Source organism: Lissotriton helveticus, chromosome 9, assembly GCF_964261635.1.
Source record: "Lissotriton helveticus chromosome 9, aLisHel1.1, whole genome shotgun sequence".
NCBI classification, from domain to species: domain Eukaryota; kingdom Metazoa; phylum Chordata; class Amphibia; order Caudata; family Salamandridae; genus Lissotriton; species Lissotriton helveticus.
The window spans coordinates 1,278,008,586-1,278,028,998 of NC_136070.1; the positions used below are offsets into that span (position 1 = coordinate 1,278,008,586).

The 20,413-nt window shown below is 45.3% G+C and overlaps 2 protein-coding genes across 2 annotated transcripts in view; both read left to right on the forward strand.

Annotated features, from left to right (window-relative positions):
* LHFPL4 (LHFPL tetraspan subfamily member 4) overlaps positions 1-20,413 on the forward strand; it is a 336,997-nt gene that overhangs the window by 200,784 nt on the left and 115,800 nt on the right. The gene's annotated exons all lie outside the window — the stretch shown is intronic.
* LOC144782478 (large ribosomal subunit protein eL36) lies at positions 10,390-10,783 on the forward strand. Its single transcript, XM_078661858.1, has one exon. It carries the CDS (start codon positions 10,405-10,407, stop codon positions 10,720-10,722), a length of 318 nt encoding a protein of 105 aa, XP_078517984.1. The 5' UTR covers positions 10,390-10,404; the 3' UTR covers positions 10,723-10,783.

The following is a 20,413-nucleotide window of genomic DNA, read 5'->3' on the forward strand; positions in this document are numbered from 1 at the left end:
GTCGGTTGGTTTAGGTTTTTTTCCTTTGAACCACAGATGTCTCCCCTAAATTGAAGGTCTGTCTGCCATGGGGCCCTGGAATGCAGTTCTTAATCTTTAGTGGGGCCATGATCCGGCCTCTAGAGGTCAAGTGTCACAAGCTCTATCTTCAATGTATCCCATTCAGACCTCAAATGGCAGAGTTCTGCCATTCCCATGCAATGGCCATGTTTTATGGCTGTCGATTGGGGAATGTACAGATGTGGTGCCCCCGGCCCCTGGTTTCCACTGGAGCCAGACACCACGGTTTTTGAGACTCTTAGAGCATAGAAATGTTCATATTTCATAAGTGGAATTTCTAAGCGAGTTATATCAAAACCCCCTTTACCAATGGGGTTGGCACTGCGAATCTGTTGGTATGAAATATGAGACTGCTCCATTGCAATCCACCATTGCAGTGCGAAGTATTGTCAACCACTTCCTCATCTTAGCTTACGGGTAGAGCAGGCCTCATAGGTTTTGAAAACACACATAGGTATCCTCACTACCTGGTTGCACGTGCGTATTACATACCCAGATCTGCAGTGGCAGGTTGGTTACATAGTTCCCGGCACCAGCTGTGCCAGTTCACCTGTCCGAGCCTGCACAGCAGACTGGACATGGGTTTAACTCAGACGTGTCTGTGGGCACATATGCAATCACAGGCACCATAAGTGCGGGTGCACACTCACAACAGCCTACAATGGCAAGCTGCCTATGAATTTACTTACGATCAATGCAAGTGCGCACCCACGAGTCTGCAGTGACAGATCGGCCCATGTTTCAGAACAGTGAATCAACACCACCCCCCAACATGGATAGGAAGGGTGCGCATACTTTCACACCATAGCTGAGGTGGGGAAGTGCCCGGAGGCCATACAGGAGAATCAGCGAATCCTAGGGGGGGAAAGTAAAAAAGTTCAGGGGGCAGCTACCTGCCAAGCATCAGGGCCATCAACTTCCCTGTAAGTTTATCTAGACAACAGGCACATCTGGATTTTTGCTTTAACCCACCATCACAGGCTCTACTGTTGCACACCGCTTGCAGGCTTGATTTTATTGAAAGAAGTCTATGTCTAAGTTCCAGGTGTCTGTTTCTGAATTAGAAATCCTGCTTGAACTGATTTCCTGTGGTTAAGAGAGAGGCCGCCTTTGGAAGCTAGGAGGCCTTGTCCGGTTTCTTAGCAGTAAATCACATTGGGGTCGATTCACAGAACTAACTTAATACAAAATCATAAACTTACTACTTTTGGTATTCACAGAAGGCATTTAGTAGTCTTAAAATAGGATTTTGTCTTAAATTGGGATTTTGTCCTAAATTAGGATTTTGTTTTAAATTACGATTTTGTCTTAAATTTAATTTAAGACAAACTTAAGTTTAGCTTAAGACAAAATCCCAACTTTAGACAAAATCCTGACTTAAGACAAAATTGTAATTTAATACAAAATTCTAATTTAAGACAAAATCCTAACTTAAGACAAAACTGTAATTTAAGACAAAATCCTAACTTAAGACAAACGCCTAACCTAAGACCACTAAATGCCTTCTGTGAATACCAAAAGTAGTACGTTTATGATTTTGTCTTAAATTAGTTCTGTGAATCGGCCCCATTATTCCTAGTTTCCTGTCAATTTCAAATTATAATAGCAACTGATTTGAGGTTAATACCAGCGTCACTGTTAATGCCCTGAGGGAGGATATTGAGGTGGTTTGCTCCATTGTTGGAGAGCCCATCTCGCCATTGTGCGTGGGTGACTTCAATCCTTAATGCGGCGAGGGCCCAGTAACGCTCACATGCGGTTCAACAGATGTTCAGGGAGAGCCCTTGGCACATTTTATTCACAACCCATGTGGAGAAACCCTCAATCTGCTCACTGCTAAATATCACCTTCAGTTTGCGCTTGGCTCAGTTATCAAATCTCCAGTTGCGTGCGGGCGGAATTCCGCTCGCATGCTGAGAATCTGTAAAGCCCATTATTCATGACGAGCTGGGCTCGTCATGAGCGTGCGAGGAGGCTACCTCATGACGAGCCCAGCTCGTCATGAGCGTCGAAGGGGTTAAAGCCAACCTTCACGGGCAGGAGACATTTTATTATCATCAATTTCATCTTGTTTTACGATTATCTGTTTATTTTGTTTTTTCAATATGGAATTCTAGATAATGCATTTAGTGACCATTATTAGGGCTCCTGGTTTTATGGTACTTATTTAGAGGTTTACGAAAAAATGAAGTTGAACGCCTGATACCAAAAGAATCCCATTTCCATTTTTATCCACATTTAAAAATAAATACAGACAGGAAAATAAGTGGTTTTCTGTCCGTATTTATCTGTATAAGATCTGCAAAAACAGAAAACAGGGAGCCCTGATCATACTTAAAGTTTCCAGTTTTCAATTTTTACTGATTTCCACAGATAAATACAGACAGAAAGCAATCTATTCACTATCTGTATTTATTTTTAAAAGGGGAAATATATAGAAAATGGTGCTTATTGTGAGTGAGTCCCTTGTTGTCCTTCATGAATTCCAGACCAACTGCTAAGCAAATAGACACCATGGGGGATTTAAAAAACAGGATAAGATTCATTTAAATACAGTCATATATTAACATATAGTTGAATATAATGCTAATATTGATCTGTCTGTGCAGTGTTTTGTTATATTTGCCTGCTTAATTTGCTAAAACACGACAGGCATCAAAGTATGAATGCTTGTTTATGAATTAAATAAATGTGACATATACCATTTTACAACTCCATCTATTCTTCAGACATAAAATAAATAGGGATAAATACCAATAAAATGCCTAAAAAATAAATATAGATAAATACAGATGGAATTGTTTAAAAAACAAAAATACCATAAAACCGGGAGCACTACTCATAATCTACTCTCATGCAGAACTCATAGGTAGCGGGACAGGACAACTCAAGGCTACACATCTTGCTAGACGATTGGAAGCATTTTTTTATATTCAAATGGAATTTAGTATCCGGATCCCCTCAGGGAACTAGAGAAAGTGTATAAACAAAGGGCCTCATTTATTAAATGTGATGCATCGCTGCGAGAAAATAGCGGCTCTTCACTTTTCATTGCGACACCAATGATGCGTCATATTTACAGTATGACGCATCATGTCGCAAGTAGTTACAGATACGTCAGTATTTCTGGTGTATCTGCAGGCGCAACAATAACGCATTGCTGAAGTGAGTCACAAAAGTGACGCAACTCCAACAATGGGTCATTACACATGGGAAAGTCCCATGTGAAATGTGCCTGCGTCAGTCTTACGCCTGCTGTGAGGCAGGCGTAAGAAATTGACGCATTTTTGTCCTAGATGAGGTGCAGTGAAATCTTGTCGATTTCACTGCGTCACATCTACGACCCTTTCTTGCGTCGGAACACCCCCCCGAATACATTATACCTGGCGCAGGTATAATGTGGCGCAGGGGTTTACAAAGTGACGCATCTACCTAGATGCTTCACTTTGTAAATATGGTGCAACAAAGCTCATATTTTACGCCGCTGGTGCGTCACAAAAAGTGATGCACCGGCGGTGCAAAAGTGACGCACGGCCTCATAAATAAGCCCCAAAATGCTTAGCAATAGCAAGTATGGTTCTGCGCTATGGTGAATCCAGGACTACCCGATCACTCAGAACATTGAACATGGGTGCCATGAAAGGTCTTTGGTGGTTCCTCACAGTAATGCCACACATAACTGTTATGTGGAACTGAGCCATGATCATGTTTCTGATTATATCGACATTCAATTGCTACTTAGAAAGTTCCCCGTCTGGACTAAGCCTGAACCTACTTTTAATAGTATGGTGCTTCTGGACTGTATTTAATTGGATAATGCGGCAAAGAGTCCCTGGTGATGTATATAAAAAGTATAAGTGACAGCCGGGATATTCCAGAATTTTACACCAACACAGAGGCTCGTTCACCATCATTTAAACAAACCCAGAAGGATTGTTTCTGGGCCTGAAGTAGACATAGCAGATATTGCATTGAGAATGGCAAAAGTGCGGTATTACAGCCAGCCTTCCAAAGATCAGACCGGAAGTGGAAATGCATCGTTTTTGGGCTGTCAGTAACGGGGAACATCCATGATAACGCGGTCAAAACACCGCGCTGCCATTACCGGCGTCTTTTACAACGCAAGTCGTTACCACGACTAGCGCTGGAGGGCGCTCTAGACTAAGGAATAGTAGATTTACTATTCCAACACCTTCCCTACTGTTCGTAGGCTGGAGTTGGAATAGTAAATCTTACTATTCCTAAGTCCAGCACCCTACAGCGCAAGTCGTGGTAACGACTTGCGTTGTAAAAGATGCGTTGTGATGTACCGTGATCTAAAAGATCGCGTTGTAACATCATACAACCTCAGTAACTATCACCGGGCTTTGCTGACCAGATTGAGATTAAGGACATTGCATTTTACGTTCACACTCCCAGAACTGGTCTCCCTTCCTACGAGTCTGGAAACGTGCCCATGCGACAGTCTCTCTGCGCAGTCTACTTTGCACTTTAATACTCACTTCCGAAGCACAACCCGCTGAACCTCCAGTGCGATAGGGCCAGCTTCTCACGAGGGAGAAACCCCAGTGATCTGAGAGGACAGGAGACAACGGACTTCTCTGGGGAGGACGAATGGTCAGAGACATTATGAGGGAAACCAGGAGCGAAGGAGCCAACACGGGATTATGGCCTCTGCTCCTTCCCTCCGAGCCCTTGTCAGAAGGTGAGGGATGAGTGCAATGGGTGGGAATGCGTAGAGCCGCCGAGGAGGCTTCGATGAGGATAGCCCATCTACCTCCCCATACTGCTGGATCCTGATATCGAGAGAAGAACCTCAGAAGTTGAGTGAGGCAGATCTTTGGAAGATAAGATGACTGTGTAGTCTTTCTGCTACTGTGTTTCCCTCTCCCCTGATGTGAGCGCCTCGAGACCCTCACACGAAAAGCAGCCTTGCTCTACAAATCCTGATTGACTGATTTATTGATTTACCTTCTGCTTAACTTCCAATCTTCAATACCAGCAGATTGAGGCAGGCAGATGTTGTCCCATTGTCTGTTCACATATGACACCGCTGTTGAATTGTCTGTCCTGCTAATGGCATGATGGGACACAAGGAACCTCTTTCTACTCCCACTCCTGGGGGAGAGCAATGTTACGTTATAATCAATGAGGAGGGAAAGAGAAGGTGTGATCCATTCGGCTTCCAATGGTTAGTACCAAAAATCAAAATGGGGGGAGAATGGCCCACTTGTCCTGTGTAACCAGGGTCTTGGTTGTGTTGGAACCGTCATAAAAACCCTCATATACATACAAAGGCAATTGGCGGTATATCTTGATTCTCTGCCTGAGTGTACTGTTACAGCATCATCATTGGGTCGTTAGTAGTATATAGGCTGACCTCCACCTGGAGGAAGACCAGCTGATTTGTCAGCAGCATCCAGAAATGAAAAAAGAGGGCGTATGTGCTCGAGTGTGGTGAGGTTAAAATTCCCTTCATGACTTTATCACAAGTATTTTTTGGAGAAGTCGTGATGTGGGAAATTAAAAATAAAGTGGTGCGTATGTAGACTCAGTTATTAATCTACTGCACTGTTATTGGTCAACATGTTTCAGCCTCCTGGTGAATTCTAGAGGCTTTCGTCAGGACCGGGTTGTGTTTAAGAGCACATTGTGGCTCCTAAACTAGAGGTTAACTTACCACTCTTGTTTTATGAAATCAATTCTGTGGTATCTGTAACTCTCTGTCATCGTTTTCGAATTCCACGGGTGCCGAAGAGCGAGGTGGAAACCTGATTTAGTTCCTATAAGTCACTGGCTTGTTCTGGCTCTATGCGCGACAGCTCCTATGAGCGATGGCGAGTCCTCCTCCTGGGCGGTCGGGCGGTGTTTCCTCTGGATCTTGTATCCGTCGGGGATGGCGGTGGCAATGTCGGGGGCAGAGGTGGGGTTGGTCCAGATTTCCATGAAGAAGGCAACGTCAGGCGAGATGGTGTCGAGGATGTCCCAGAACTCTACGTTGTATCTGTACAGGGAGCACATGTAGAGGAGGATGCACCTCAGGACTTCGGGGTGCTGGCGTTCGGCGCAGGGGCGTTGGTCATGTGGGTGCAGAGGGTGGTGAAGGTATGGCGGCAGTGTTGGCAGGAGAAGTGGCTGTGGTTGGATTTCGGTCCAGACCGGTGGCAGTTGTTGTTTTTTCCAGGGTTGAGTGTGAGGAGGGCGACAGAGTCGTAGCGGTGGGTGATCAGAGATACAGAGTCTCTGGTGCTGGTCGCAGGCGGTCGCAGACGGGCCCAGACAGGCTTGCCTTTGGTGTGCCAGCCATTAAATAGGGGAGGGGGAGTGAAGCGCAGCTGGAAGGCGTAAGGCTCTGGAGGGCAGAGGGTGTGAAGTGGAGAAGGGGGAAGACTGAGGATTCTGGAGGGTAGTGGGTGTGAAGTGGAGTTGGAGGACGGCTGACGGCTCTGGAGGGCAGTGGGTATGAAGCGGAGGCAGGGGGAAGCTGAAGGCTCTGGAGGGCAGTGGGTGTAAAGGGAGGCGGGGGAAGGATGAAGGCGCAGCACCTCCAGAGATCAGCATCAGCGCTCCGGCTCTCACATCTATCAATAATGCAGACTCTGCCGGCTTGAAATGTACCTCTAAGCTGATTCTGTTCACATCATAATTAGAACTCTGCAGGATGTGAATGTGAGCCACAAATAGCCGGCTCGCCCCCTCAACCCTGTCAGGGGATGCCCGAGTACCATTGCGCAGCTCTGCGTGTCTCCAGTGATGCTTTGAAGTGTGTGTGACAGTTCAATTAAAGCAAGCCTCGCTGTCTGCCCCGCCCCTACCCGGAGGAGCGGCTTCCGCCTGACCTCAGCCCCTACCACCAAGGGCTTTGATTATCCTGCCAGTCAGGGTCAGCCCAGAAACCCAAGTGATGAGCACACCAATAAACTAGCATTGGCAAAAGCAAGGACCTTGTTTGCTATATGAATCTTGATTAAAACAAAAAAATACCCACTTCACGCCAAAAAGCAGAGGGACATATTAAAGTTTTATGTACAGAAGGCCCCTATGAGATAGAGAATTGAATGTGTGATGATTCAGTGTACTTTTGAGATGTAAAATAGTCCCTTGTGCATTGCAAATCAAGAACTCCATAGACGGTGGATTGATAAGCAAAACAGCCAGTAGAATGAGGTTAAACAAAATACTTCTTGGTGGACCTAAAACCCACTCCAAGTATCCTTTAAAGATTTGGCAAAACTAGGTCTAGCAGACAGCTACACTGTCAATCCAGACCTAAAAATCCATCTGATGTAATATAGAGCGTGAAAGGCAGAAGCCTTTACCTCTGATAGGGGCAGGGCAGCATCAGATACACATCTGACCAGCACCTGTGTTTGGAAGGGCAGTAAAGTAGGGACAGGCAATAAAATGTAAGTTGGGCACATGTGGAGGGAGGATCCTTATACAAGAACGTCTAATGGATTTTAAGTGCTCCATTGCCATCTGAAGCGCTCCCTGTGCGCATTTCAACAGTTTGTGCCATGATTCCCTGGCGCCTTATGTCGTCTAACGAAAAAACCACACAATATTGCAGGGCTAGAGGGATGTTTAGAGACCAAGCCTAAGTATTATCCCCCACAGGAACAAGCTAATAAACAACAAACTTAGGGGTCTAATTAGAAATCCAAAGGTGATTCTTATGTCGTCTCCCTCACATGTGCTTCACTGCCCTTCCGTGAAAAAGTCAGACCTGTATGAAAAGCTTCCTGACAAAGTTTCAGACTGCACAAAGTTCCACACAAACATGGTGTTTCTGTCCTGAGACCCATTCTCAGTTCTTTGAAAGGGGCTGCTAAAGGTTGCTTTGCCAGTGCTTGTTTTTTTAATATAATGAGCCACATCAAAGAAGAAAAAACAAGTACTGGCAAAGTGAATAGGTCTAGCCTTGGCAGTCTGGGCGGTGATCATTTTTTGTTATTGCAAGCATATGCTGAACACCCAAAGTACAGGCAACAAAAAAAGCTGATATTTAGAGTTATTGTGATAGTATTATATAAAAAAGTAAAATTTAAACCAGCTTTGTCAATGGAGAGAAAGGAACTGTTTTTAGTCAGAAGTGAAAAATGCGCACAAAATCTGTGCAGTCACTTAAATGGAAGGGAGCCAATGGGCAAGGGTGTCAGACCCATTGCCCCATGCAGTATGATATGGTGGTGGGAATAAAATATGATTGACTATTTACCAGACCACCTTGCACTCACGGAGGTAGGACCCACTGTACAACACACACACAAAAGTTAATGGGAGGAATCAATGCTTAATTTGTAAAAGAAAAAGTACCAGTGCCAGAAGCTCTGCCCAGAAGCCAGTTGCCAGTCCAAATTAATGTCAGCTCGCAGAACACCATGGCTGCGTTACCTTAAAAGAACTAACAACTTATACCATCTCTTCTTGGATACTCATTTATATGTGACTAGCGTGCAACTTTTCTTATGATGTAACTTTTGTAAAGCGCTCTGATACCCTCATCGGGTCTAGTCCGCGCTATATAATACTCTATAAATAAATAAATAAATAAATAAGTCCAGACCTGCTCCTTGTCGAACCAGTCCATCCTAGACTGGCACACAAGGCCCCGCGCCAGGGGGCAGCACGAGTGACCTCCTCGCGGGTTCATCTGGGGACTCATCGTTCAGGCGTTGCTTGGGTTCGATGCTCCACAGAGTTACTGCCAGTGGTGGAGACCATCACCGATTGTTTGATGTACCACCCGAGGTGGCAAGAGGATGCCAGGCGTGGGTCCCGTGCTCGCTGTGCCATAGGACCCACGTTCACGCACAGGATTGATGTGATCATTCGAGCCCTTGAGTGGCCTGGAAGAGGACATCTCAGGAGGGAAGCTTTGAGACTGGAAGTAAGGGTTCAGCTCTCAGGGCTCTGGTGTCTTTTCTTGATCTGTGTTTTTGAGTAAGCTTTAAAATCCTACATTTACAGCACACTCCTCCACAATGTCGACGTCTGATACTAAACACATAGGGCCTCATTTATGAGCCCCTGCGTCAGTTTTGCGCCACCGGTGCGTCACTTTTTGTGACGCACCAGTGGCGTAAAAAATGCACCATGTTGCGCCATATTTACGAAGTGACGCATCTAGGTAGATGCGTCACTTTGTAAACCCCTGCGCCACATTATACCTGCGCCAGGTATAATGTATGCAAGGGGGGGCGTTCCGATGCAAGTAAGGGTCATAGAAGTGACGCAGTGAAATCTATAGGATTTCACTGCGCCATTTCTAGGACGTAAATGCGTCAATATCTTACGCGTGCCTCACAGCAGGCGTAAGACTGACACAGGCCCTTTCACATGGGGCTTGCCCCATGTGAAAGGATACATTGCTGGAGTTGCGTCACTTTTGTGACACACTCCAGCAATGCGTCACTGTTACGCTTACAGATACGTCAGAAATACTGACGTATCTGTAACTCCTTGCAACATGATGCGTCATACATTAAATATGACGCATCATTGGTGTCGCAAGGAGTGCGCAGTGAAAAGTGACGCATCGCTGTTTTCACGCAGCGATGCGTCACTTTTCTTAAATGAGGCCCATAATGTTTTCATAAAGGTCGTGATGCGCAAATGTGGCCCCCTTTTTGGGGGGTGATTAAGCCTATGTTTGGCCCCAATCAGAGCCTGGCGATTCAACACCACAACCCCCTTTGTGGCTCGGGGAAGAAGTGACGTCAGACATGGTGCTGTCGTCCTCCCAAGGCTGACAGATGCTGATGCATTCCAGGTGTGCACTTGAATCTCAAGGCGCCCACAGCAGGCAGTCAGGGTGCAGCTACTTTTACAGCCTCTTTCCAAGTGTTTCATTTTGAGTGACAGAGAATAATAGTGCTATGTTCACCGTGTAATAAATCTCGTATTGCTCGCTGAGTTTCGTCATCCACTCTCCGTTAAAACACTATGGGGCACATTTACAAGGGCTTAAAAAGCCAAAAAAGCAGAGATAAAACTATCACCCTATTTACATCCTATTTACAAGAGGGTGCTGACATGCATAATCGCATGTTAGCACCCTTTTTCCCAATGCCTCCCTTTGTATCTCTAATGAGATGCAAGATGGGCGTCACTGGGCTGCCCCAGCATTTTACAGTTTAAAGAAAAACTTTATTGATGAATAAAAGAGCAAAAGAGAAAAAGCAAATATAATACAATGCAAAAATGCTGTTTATCAATACATTCTATAGAAATAATGAGAAGAAAGAGAAAAGGGAAAGAGGAGAAGGAAATAGGAAAGACGAGGGAAAGAAAGCGATGAAACAGGCAATCACTCCGTTATTATTATCATAACGGAGTGCAGCTATGGCGATCCGCTATCCTATGGCCGTTGGCCTTAACAAAGGCCACAAAGTTACCAAGAATGTGTCCAAGCCCAGACAGTGCCGCAGGAGAGGGCGTTTGACCAAACACACCAAATTTGTTAGAGACATGATTCGTGAAGTGTGCGGCTTCGCTCCCTATGAGAGGCGTGCCATGGAGTTGCTCAAAGTGTCCAAGGACAAGCGTGCTCTTAAATTTATAAAGAAAAGGGTTGGTACTCACATTCGTGCCAAGCGAAAGAGGGAAGAGCTCAGCAACGTCCTATCGGCAATGAGAAAGGCTGCTGCCAAGAAGGATTAAGCTGTACAGAATTCTGAACAATAAAAAGTTAAAAAAAAGAAAAAAAAAAAAAATAAAGAAACAGGCAATCAAATGCAATGAAAAAACCGTTACATGTGTATTCTCTATTAAAACATTTGTAATATTCTGTATAAGCCTAAAAAATTGATAATACATCAAAATAACGAGAAAAGGATATTTACGGTGGCTTGGGGACTTCTTCATTACGTGGGGAATGTAAAGGGAGGGATTGGGCAGATAAATCCAAAAAGTTTGTAACAGGTAACCATAATAAATCTCTTTTAATAGCAAGAGTAATAGGGTAAACATAAGCCCTGTCCAATCTGTGGTTGTAGCAGACTCCATACCACCAAGCTTGAAAGGAAATATTGGAGGTATCCTTCCAGGATTTGGTGATTTGTTGAAATGCAACAGCTAAGAGTAAATCAACAATGCTAGAATGAGTAGTGGATTGAGACCATATATCAGCGATACTTCCTAGAAAAATGTGTGACCAAGTAAAAGGAAATTGAGAGGAAAAAATCTTATTGATCTGGTGCCAAACCTTAGACCAGAAAGAATGAACTAAAGGACAAGTGAATAGCATATGCTTGAGGTCAGCAACATCAGCAGAGCATGACCAACAGGCAGAGGGGACGCAGGAATCAATTTTATGTAATTTCACAGGGGTAATCAGAAGCCTAATATAGATAAAAAACCGGGTCTGAGTCGTATTTGCTGCTCTAGAAGATTTCCTTATTTTAGACCACATTTTTCGCTAAGTTAAAATGGAAAAGGACTCGTTTAGGTCTAATTGCCAAGCCAATTCAGTGGCAGTCTTACTACGGGAATCAGAAACCTCTCGCAAAGTTTTATAGATTTGAGATGTGCCCCAGCATTTTAGCACACGTAAGTTTTGGGAGAAAACTGCTGTTTTCTCCAAAAACGAACGCCTGCTAAAATGCAGACTAACCTATCCCTGACATTGGGGTGGATTATGCTGATACGACCCTGTGGGTCGTATCAGCAAGGTTATCGCCGTTTTGCAGGGAACATCACTGGAAAACCAGCGATATTCTCTGCAAAATGTGATGACCTCGCTATCTCTGGAATTTTTATCGCCCTGGAGTAACGCGTTGTTAATAACGCGCTACCAGGGCGATAAATTCCAGAGATAGCCTGTGATAGTACAATTATCGCTAAACACGGCCAGTGATAATTATCCCTGGCCGTTGATAATATGCCCCTATATAGGAAGTTGTCACGCACAGGGATTAGTTCACAAGTTAGGCCATGCCCAGACCACGCCCCCTGTGTAGGCCCCACCCCTCTTAGCCCCCCTCAGATCTTTCTCCCATACAAAGCAATGCCCTTTATTACTGGCGAGAACGTGGAACTGTCTATGACACGCCCCCTATAGGGATAGGATAGCTCCTGCTCCAGACTGCTGCCTCACGAGGCGCTATGGACATTCTGCAGAAGCGCTTGAGGGCAAACTTACAAGAGTAAAACATGTGCAAGAGACTAGACCAGTAATATGGATCTCTACAACACCGAAAAATAACTTTTTATACTGCAATAACCAGCACTTTTTGGCCATTTCTCAACAGTGTGTGACTCATTAATTTGAATCCAGCTGATGGTACTCAGTTTATAAACCTTGGAAGGATGCAGGGCTGAGTCTGCCCTGCTCTGATTGACACTAGCGAAGCTATGTCATACATTGATATCCTAACTCGCTGAGCCATCTCAAGGTACGTGAGGACGTGGCTGCAGTGTAACCGAGCAGGTGCGCCCCGCGGTGCACCAGGACAGAGGGGATCACTGTGACATGCACCATGGTGCAAGGATGCCTGCATTGCATGCTGGGGTGTTTTCGTGCAGGAAGGGAGCACAAACATGATTCTCCTCGTTACGCCTCAACCGGGGACGTGTAGCATTTGACCCATTCCCAGGTCTACCACTGCTGGTAAATCCGGCAATGCGGTGGATGCCACCGACGCCCCACCCATGGAACGCCTCTCTGAGCGGAGTAAGCAACGCAGCGATATGCGCTGTACTGCGTTACTCTGGATTTATCAACCCATGCAGGGCCAGGCAAGGTGGCGTTGCGAGGCTTGATAAATCCGACTTAGGCTTTGCGTCGCCCTTGCGCCCCCTTGCGTGGCACAAGGTCGATGCAAACCCTGCATAAATACTCCCCTGCATGCATGCACTCTACGTTGCAGGTAGAGTTAGAGTATTGCTGCATAGGCATAACTTGTATTAAGAAAATCAGAGCAGAGAGCTTCTTGCGAAACACATGTTGGCTAAGTATCATTTGCGTGAAAAATGTGTAAAGGTCTGAAGAATAAAAGTTTGATTGGAGAGAAATCTTTTTTAATTTCATGAAGACTGTTTGAGTTATGAAACCATAAAATCCTTAAGGTGGAAAATGTCATCCCCCTTGAGGGTCTCGATCGCAGGACATTGCAAACCGGACAAAGGGCGATATGTATCAAGCAAATTCGCTTTCGCAAAGGCCGAAATTCGAATGCGAATTCTTAATATGGTATGTATTAAGCAAATGTGGTTCAAAATAAGGAATCGCACAATTTGCGATTCCTTATTTTGCGATTGCATTTAAGGAATCGCAATATTTGCGATTCCTTAAATGCAATGTATGATGCAAAAAAATATTGCTAATGGTCCCTAAGGAATCGCAAATTACCACCAACTTCAAGTTGGTGGTAAGTTGCGAATTCCTGTAAAAAAGCATTTTTTTAAAAAACAAAAGGTGCCATGTGACGCTCATGCATGCCCTTAGGGCATGTATGTGCGCCATATGCGCACACATGTCATTTTCAGGGGTGCAGCAGGGTGTCCTTTGGACACCCCTGCACCCTTGAAAATATTCTCAATTTGCGATTAGCTAATTGCTAATCGCACATTTCCCCTTCATTCCTATGAGCCTCCTGGCCCATAGAAATGAATGGGAAATTATTCCTTAATTGCGATTAGCAATTTGATAATCGCAATTAAGGAATTTTAAGAAATCGCTAAAAAGAAGCTGATTTCTACATGCATACCATTTTGCGATTTCTAAATAGCGATTCCTTAAAAATCGCTATTTAGGAATCGCAAAACGGAATGTTGCTACATATCGCCCATTGCCTCTCGGGAACTGATGGGGTGATCAGAAGAGATCCAGGGAGGGCCGCTTACTATGAAGCATTGGATTTTACAGTCTGTACTCTTCCTTCAAAGGGGTCAAAAGGATGAATCACACTCAGAGCTGGAGATGTGTTTAGCTCTTAGATAGGTCCTATTTAAACACGCATTGGCAAAGCCAATAGGTCTCGCCAATGCAATATGTTTTAACTATGTTGTACACCAGTGTGTCTGCTGTTCAGCATGGCTCAAAGTGGGGTAAAAGAGAGCGCAATGGAGTGTCATAAGGTGGAGTAGAGTGGAGTGTTATGGAGAGCTGTAGAGAGACATGGAGTGGTGTAAAGTAGAGTGGAGTGTAATGGATTGGCTTAGAGTGGAGTGGTGTAAAGTGCTATGGAGTGTCTTGAGGGAGTAGAGAATTGTAGAGTGGAAGGGCATACGATGGAGTAGAATTGAGTGGCATAGAGTGGAGTAGAGTGTCAGTGTGGAGTAGAGAGTTGTAGAGTGGAGTGGTAAAGAGGGTATCACGTAGAGTGGAGTAGAGTGTCAGTGTGGAGTAGAGAGTTGTAGAGTGGAGTGGTAAAGAGGGTATCACGTAGAGTGAGTAGAGTGTCAGTGTGGAGTAGAGAGTTGTTGAGTGGAGTGGTAAAGAGGGTATCGCGTAGAGTGGAGTAGAGTGTCAGTGTGGAGTAGAGAGTTGTTGAGTGGAGTGGTAAAGAGGGTATCACGTAGAGTGAGTAGAGTGTCAGTGTGGAGTAGAGTGTCAGAGTGGAGTGGTAAAGAGGGCATCGCGTAGAGTGAGTAGAGTGTCAGTGTGGAGTAGAGAGTTGTTGAGTGGAGTGGTAAAGAGGGTATCACGTAGAGTGAGTAGAGTGTCAGTGTGGAGTAGAGAGTTGTTGAGTGGAGTGGTAAAGAGGGTATCGTGTAGAGTGGAGTAGAGTGTCAGTGTGGAGTAGAGAGTTGTAGAGTGGAGTGGTAAAGAGGGTATCACGTAGAGTGGAGTAGAGTGTCAGTGTGGAGTAGAGAGTTGTTGAGTGGAGTGGTATAGAGGGTATCACGTAGAGTGAGTAGAGTGTCAGTGTGGAGTAGAGTGTCAGAGTGGAGTGGTAAAGAGGGCATCGCGTAGAGTGAGTAGAGTGTCAGTGTGGAGTAGAGAGTTGTAGAGTGGAGTGGTAAAGAGGGTATCGCGTAGAGTGGAGTAGAGTGTCAGTGTGGAGTAGAGAGTTGTTGAGTGGAGTGGTAAAGAGGGTATCGCGTAGAGTGGAGTAGAGTGTCAGTGTGGAGTAGAGAGTTGTTGAGTGGAGTGGTAAAGAGGGTATCGCGTAGAGTGAGTAGAGTGTCAGTGTGGAGTAGAGAGTTGTAGAGTGGAGTGGTAAAGAGGGTATCACGTAGAGTGAGTAGAGTGTCAGTGTGGAGTAGAGAGTTGTTGAGTGGAGTGGTAAAGAGGGTATCACGTAGAGTGAGTAGAGTGTCAGTGTGGAGTAGAGAGTTGTTGAGTGGAGTGGTAAAGAGGGTATCGCGTAGAGTGGAGTAGAGTGTCAGTGTGGAGTAGAGAGTTGTTGAGTGGAGTGGTAAAGAGGGTATCGCGTAGAGTGGAGTAGAGTGTCAGTGTGGAGTAGAGAGTTGTTGAGTGGAGTGGTAAAGAGGGTATCACGTAGAGTGAGTAGAGTGTCAGTGTGGAGTAGAGAGTTGTTGAGTGGAGTGGTAAAGAGGGTATCGCGTAGAGTGGAGTAGAGTGTCAGTGTGGAGTAGAGAGTTGTTGAGTGGAGTGGTAAAGAGGGTATCACGTAGAGTGAGTAGAGTGTCAGTGTGGAGTAGAGAGTTGTTGAGTGGAGTGGTAAAGAGGGTATCACGTAGAGTGAGTAGAGTGTCAGTGTGGAGTAGAGAGTTGTTGAGTGGAGTGGTAAAGAGGGTATCACGTAGAGTGAGTAGAGTGTCAGTGTGGAGTAGAGAGTTGTTGAGTGGAGTGGTAAAGAGGGTATCACGTAGAGTGAGTAGAGTGTCAGAGTGGAGTAGAGAGTTGTAGAGTGGAGTGGTAAAGAGGGTATCACGTAGAGTGAGTAGAGTGTCAGTGTGGAGTGGAGAGTTGTTGAGTGGAGTGGTAAAGAGGGTATCGTGTAGAGTGGAGTAGAGTGTCAGTGTGGAGTAGAGAGTTGTAGAGTGGAGTGGTAAAGAGGGTATCACGTAGAGTGGAGTAGAGTGTCAGTGTGGAGTAGAGAGTTGTTGAGTGGAGTGGTATAGAGGGTATCACGTAGAGTGAGTAGAGTGTCAGTGTGGAGTAGAGTGTCAGAGTGGAGTGGTAAAGAGGGCATCGCGTAGAGTGAGTAGAGTGTCAGTGTGGAGTAGAGAGTTGTAGAGTGGAGTGGTAAAGAGGGTATCGCGTAGAGTGGAGTAGAGTGTCAGTGTGGAGTAGAGAGTTGTTGAGTGGAGTGGTAAAGAGGGTATCGCGTAGAGTGGAGTAGAGTGTCAGTGTGGAGTAGAGAGTTGTAGAGTGGAGTGGTAAAGAGGGTATCACGTAGAGTGGAGTAGAGTGTCAGTGTGGAGTAGAGTGTCAGAGTGGAGTGGTAAAGAGGGTATCGCGTAGAGTGGAGTAGAGTGTCAGTGTGGAGTAGAGAGTTGTTGAGTGGAGTGGTAAAGAGGGTATCACGTAGAGTGAGTAGAGTGTCAGTGTGGAGTAGAGAGTTGTTGAGTGGAGTGGTAAAGAGGGTATCACGTAGAGTGAGTAGAGTGTCAGTGTGGAGTAGAGAGTTGTTGAGTGGAGTGGTAAAGAGGGTATCACGTAGAGTGAGTAGAGTGTCAGTGTGGAGTAGAGAGTTGTTGAGTGGAGTGGTAAAGAGGGTATCACGTAGAGTGAGTAGAGTGTCAGTGTGGAGTAGAGAGTTGTAGAGTGGAGTGGTAAAGAGGGTATCGCGTAGAGTGGAGTAGAGTGTCAGTGTGGAGTAGAGAGTTGTTGAGTGGAGTGGTAAAGAGGGTATCACGTAGAGTGAGTAGAGTGTCAGTGTGGAGTAGAGAGTTGTAGAGTGGAGTGGTAAAGAGGGTATCGCGTAGAGTGAGTAGAGTGTCAGTGTGGAGTAGAGAGTTGTAGAGTGGAGTGGTAAAGAGGGTATCGCGTAGAGTGAGTAGAGTGTCAGTGTGGAGTAGAGAGTTGTTGAGTGGAGTGGTAAAGAGGGTATCGTGTAGAGTGGAGTAGAGTGTCAGTGTGGAGTAGAGAGTTGTAGAGTGGAGTGGTAAAGAGGGTATCACGTAGAGTGGAGTAGAGTGTCAGTGTGGAGTAGAGAGTTGTAGAGTGGAGTGGTAAAGAGGGTATCGCGTAGAGTGGAGTAGAGTGTCAGTGTGGAGTAGAGAGTTGTTGAGTGGAGTGGTAAAGAGGGTATCACGTAGAGTGAGTAGAGTGTCAGTATGGAGTAGAGAGTTGTTGAGTGGAGTGGTAAAGAGGGTATCACGTAGAGTGGAGTAGAGTGTCAGTGTGGAGTAGAGAGTTGTTGAGTGGAGTGGTACAGAGGGTATCGCGTAGAGTGGAGTAGAGTGTTGTAGAGTTGAGTAGGGTTGTAGAGTGGAGTGGCATACAGCGGAGTGGCAGAGAGTGTCACAGTGGAATAGAGTGTTGTAGAGTGGAGTAGCATAGAGGGTATCGCGTAGAGTGTTGTAGAGTCACATGAAGTGGAGCAGAGTAGATTGTCATAGAGTGGAGTAGTGTAGGAGAGTGGAATGGCATAGCGTGGAAGAGAGTGTTGAAGAGTTGAGTGGCGTAGAGTAGAGTAGAGTTGAATAGAGTGTCACAGTGGAGTGGCGTGGAGTAGGGTGTCGTAAATTAGAAGGACATAAGATGGAGTAGAACTGAGTAGCATAGATTGGAGTAGAGTGTCAGAGTGGAATAGAGTGTTGTAGAGTGGAGTGGCATTGAGTAGAGTGGAGTGTCATACACTGGAGTGGAGTAGAGAGGAGTAGTGTGTCACCCAATAGAATGAAGTAAAGTGGCATGGAGTAGTGTAGAGGGAGTGGCGTAGAGCATTGTAGAGTGGAGTAGTATCATGGAATAGTGTTGGGTGTTGTAGAGTGGAGTAGAGTGTCATGGAGTGGAGTAGAGTTTAATGGAGTAGAGCATCATAGAGTAGAGTATCGTGGAGTGGAGTGTCATCGAGTGGAGTATCGTGGAGTGGAGTGTCATCGAGTGGAGTATCGTGGAGTGGAGTGTCATCGAGTGGCGTGTCATAGATCGGACTAGAATGAAGTGGTGTAAAGTATGATGGTGTGGAGTAGATCGGCAAGAAGTGCACTGGTTTTGAGTAAAGTGGTGTAGAGCCCACTGGCATAGAGTGCATTGACGCATAGTAGAGTGGCACATAGTAGATTGCAGTGGCCTAGAGTGGAGAGGCACAGGGCGGATTAGAGTGACAGAGTGCAGAGGTATTAATTGTTTCAGAGTAGAGTGAAGTGGCGTAGAGTGGAGTGGTGCAGCGTAGAGCGCAGAGGCGTAGAGTGGATTGGCGTAGAGTGTAGTGGCGTAGAGTGCACTGGCGTAAAGTGCAGTGGCATAGAGTGCATTTTCATAGAGTCCATTGGGGTAGAGTGCAGGAACCTTTCTCGCGTCATGTTGTTTTTATTTTAAGAAGCCTGCCCGATATTATTTGTCCATTAATTATCCCATGTACAGTAAAACTCAAGTGCAACATATGCAGTGACAGTCTGAATACGGACACTATTTCAGGATTAACCCCTCCCCTGCTGGTGACGGAACCGCTCCATCATCAGACACGGCCGCGCTGTGCTGATGACGGAGCGGTTCCGTCACGGCCCGCTCGGAGCGTCTGCGCGGCAGCGATTCCGCGCCTGCGCTGAACGTTCTTAAGAGCGCTGCGGGGCCGTGACGGAACCGCTCCGTCATAAGCACAGCGCAACCGCGTCTCGTGACGGAGCGGTTCCGTCACGAGTACGCGAGCGCCGTGCGGCCGCCCCACCCTCTTAGAGTTGCGGCGGAATTGCCGCCGCAGCGAAGGGGTTAAGGGAAGTCCAGACCTTCAGTCATATTTATCTTCAGTGCCTCTACAGGTAGTTTATCAATCAGATTTTAACTGAGAAAATTCCCTGAAGAGGGCATAGCCGAAACGCGCATAGTGTGTATATAATTGATCGCCAGTTCATGCAAATGTTCCTGTGTGTCATTCATTTTCAATCAAACTCTATTGTTAACTACGCTCAGATCAACTCAGTTTAAATCATTGTATTACAGAGAAAAAGCACAACAGCAAAGTCTGCATTACTTGGTTAGCATTGTTATAAAAACTGTATTCATGATCATCTATTCATGCCAAGCAAAGTATTTTAAATATGCACAGAAAAATGTTTATATAAAATTATGATTAATTCTTTATAAATTAAATGATTGAACATCCTATCTTTGTATGTCATTGTTTACTGTATGTTTATAGAATTCTGTTTGTTCGTGGTTTCATTGGGCCCGATTCACAGACCTAACTTAAGACAAAATCCTAAACTTACTACTTTTGGTATTCACAGAAGTTAGGAGTTTGTCTTAAGTTTGTCTTAAGACAAACTTAAGACAGACTTAAGACAAAATCCTAACTTAAGTGTGTCTTAAGTCAGTCTTAAGACAAACTTAAGACAAAATCCTAACTTCCGTGAATACCGAAGTAGTACGTTTAGGATTTTGTCTTAAGTTAGTTCTGTGAATCGGGCCCTTTGTCCATATTAGCTCCGGTCATCGCTTTGCCTTAGGCAACCTTTCCTTCATTGCAATTTTCCCCTGCAGTTAGGCATTTTCATCCTTCATGCAGGGGGCCCGTTCTTTTCCAAACTTTTAGAGTCTAGTGTTGTACAGTGCAGTAGTGCAGAGTATATTGGCACAGAGAGCAGGGGTGTAGAGTGGATTGATTTTGAGTAAAGTGGTGTAGAATGCATTGGGGTAGAGTTCGGTGGCGTAGAGTGTTGGGGGGCAGAGTGGATTTGAGTGGTGCTGTGTAGATCGCAGTGGCGAAGAGTGGAATAGTGCTGAGGGGAACAGAGTGGCCTAGAGTGCAGTGGTATAGAGTAGATTGTTTCAAAGTACAGTGAGGTGGCATTGAGTGCAGTGGCATAGAGTAGAGTGCTGTAGCGTGCAGTGCCGTAGCTTGCAGTGGTGCATAGTAGAGTAGTGTTGTGGAGAATAGAGAAGCATCAAATGAAGTGGCATAGAGTGTAGTGCTGCAGAGTAAAGTGCAGTGACACAGTGTAGAGTGGCACGGAGTGGTGTAGTGTGGAATGGTGCAGAATAGAGAGCAGTGGGGTTAAGTGGAATATGCATGGTGTGGAGGTGCACTGCCATTACAGACAACATATCTTCAATCGAAATGACCATTACATATGTACAGACATACAGTTTATCTGATAATAGTATACAGAACAAAAACGATACTGTGTAGAAATGTCATCACCTAGTGTACTGTTTTTTTTATCGTATTACAATATTTGTTTCCACCACACTTCAGAATAACAAAAAAATTTGCTTTGTTTGTGCTTACCAGATAGATTTCAAAATATCTGCGCGTGTTCATTTACAGACATT

Bases quoted from the DNA above. Each gene is read 5' to 3' on its own strand.
- LOC144782478 (XM_078661858.1), top strand. From the start codon at position 10,405: ATGGCGATCCGCTATCCTATGGCCGTTGGCCTTAACAAAGGCCACAAA.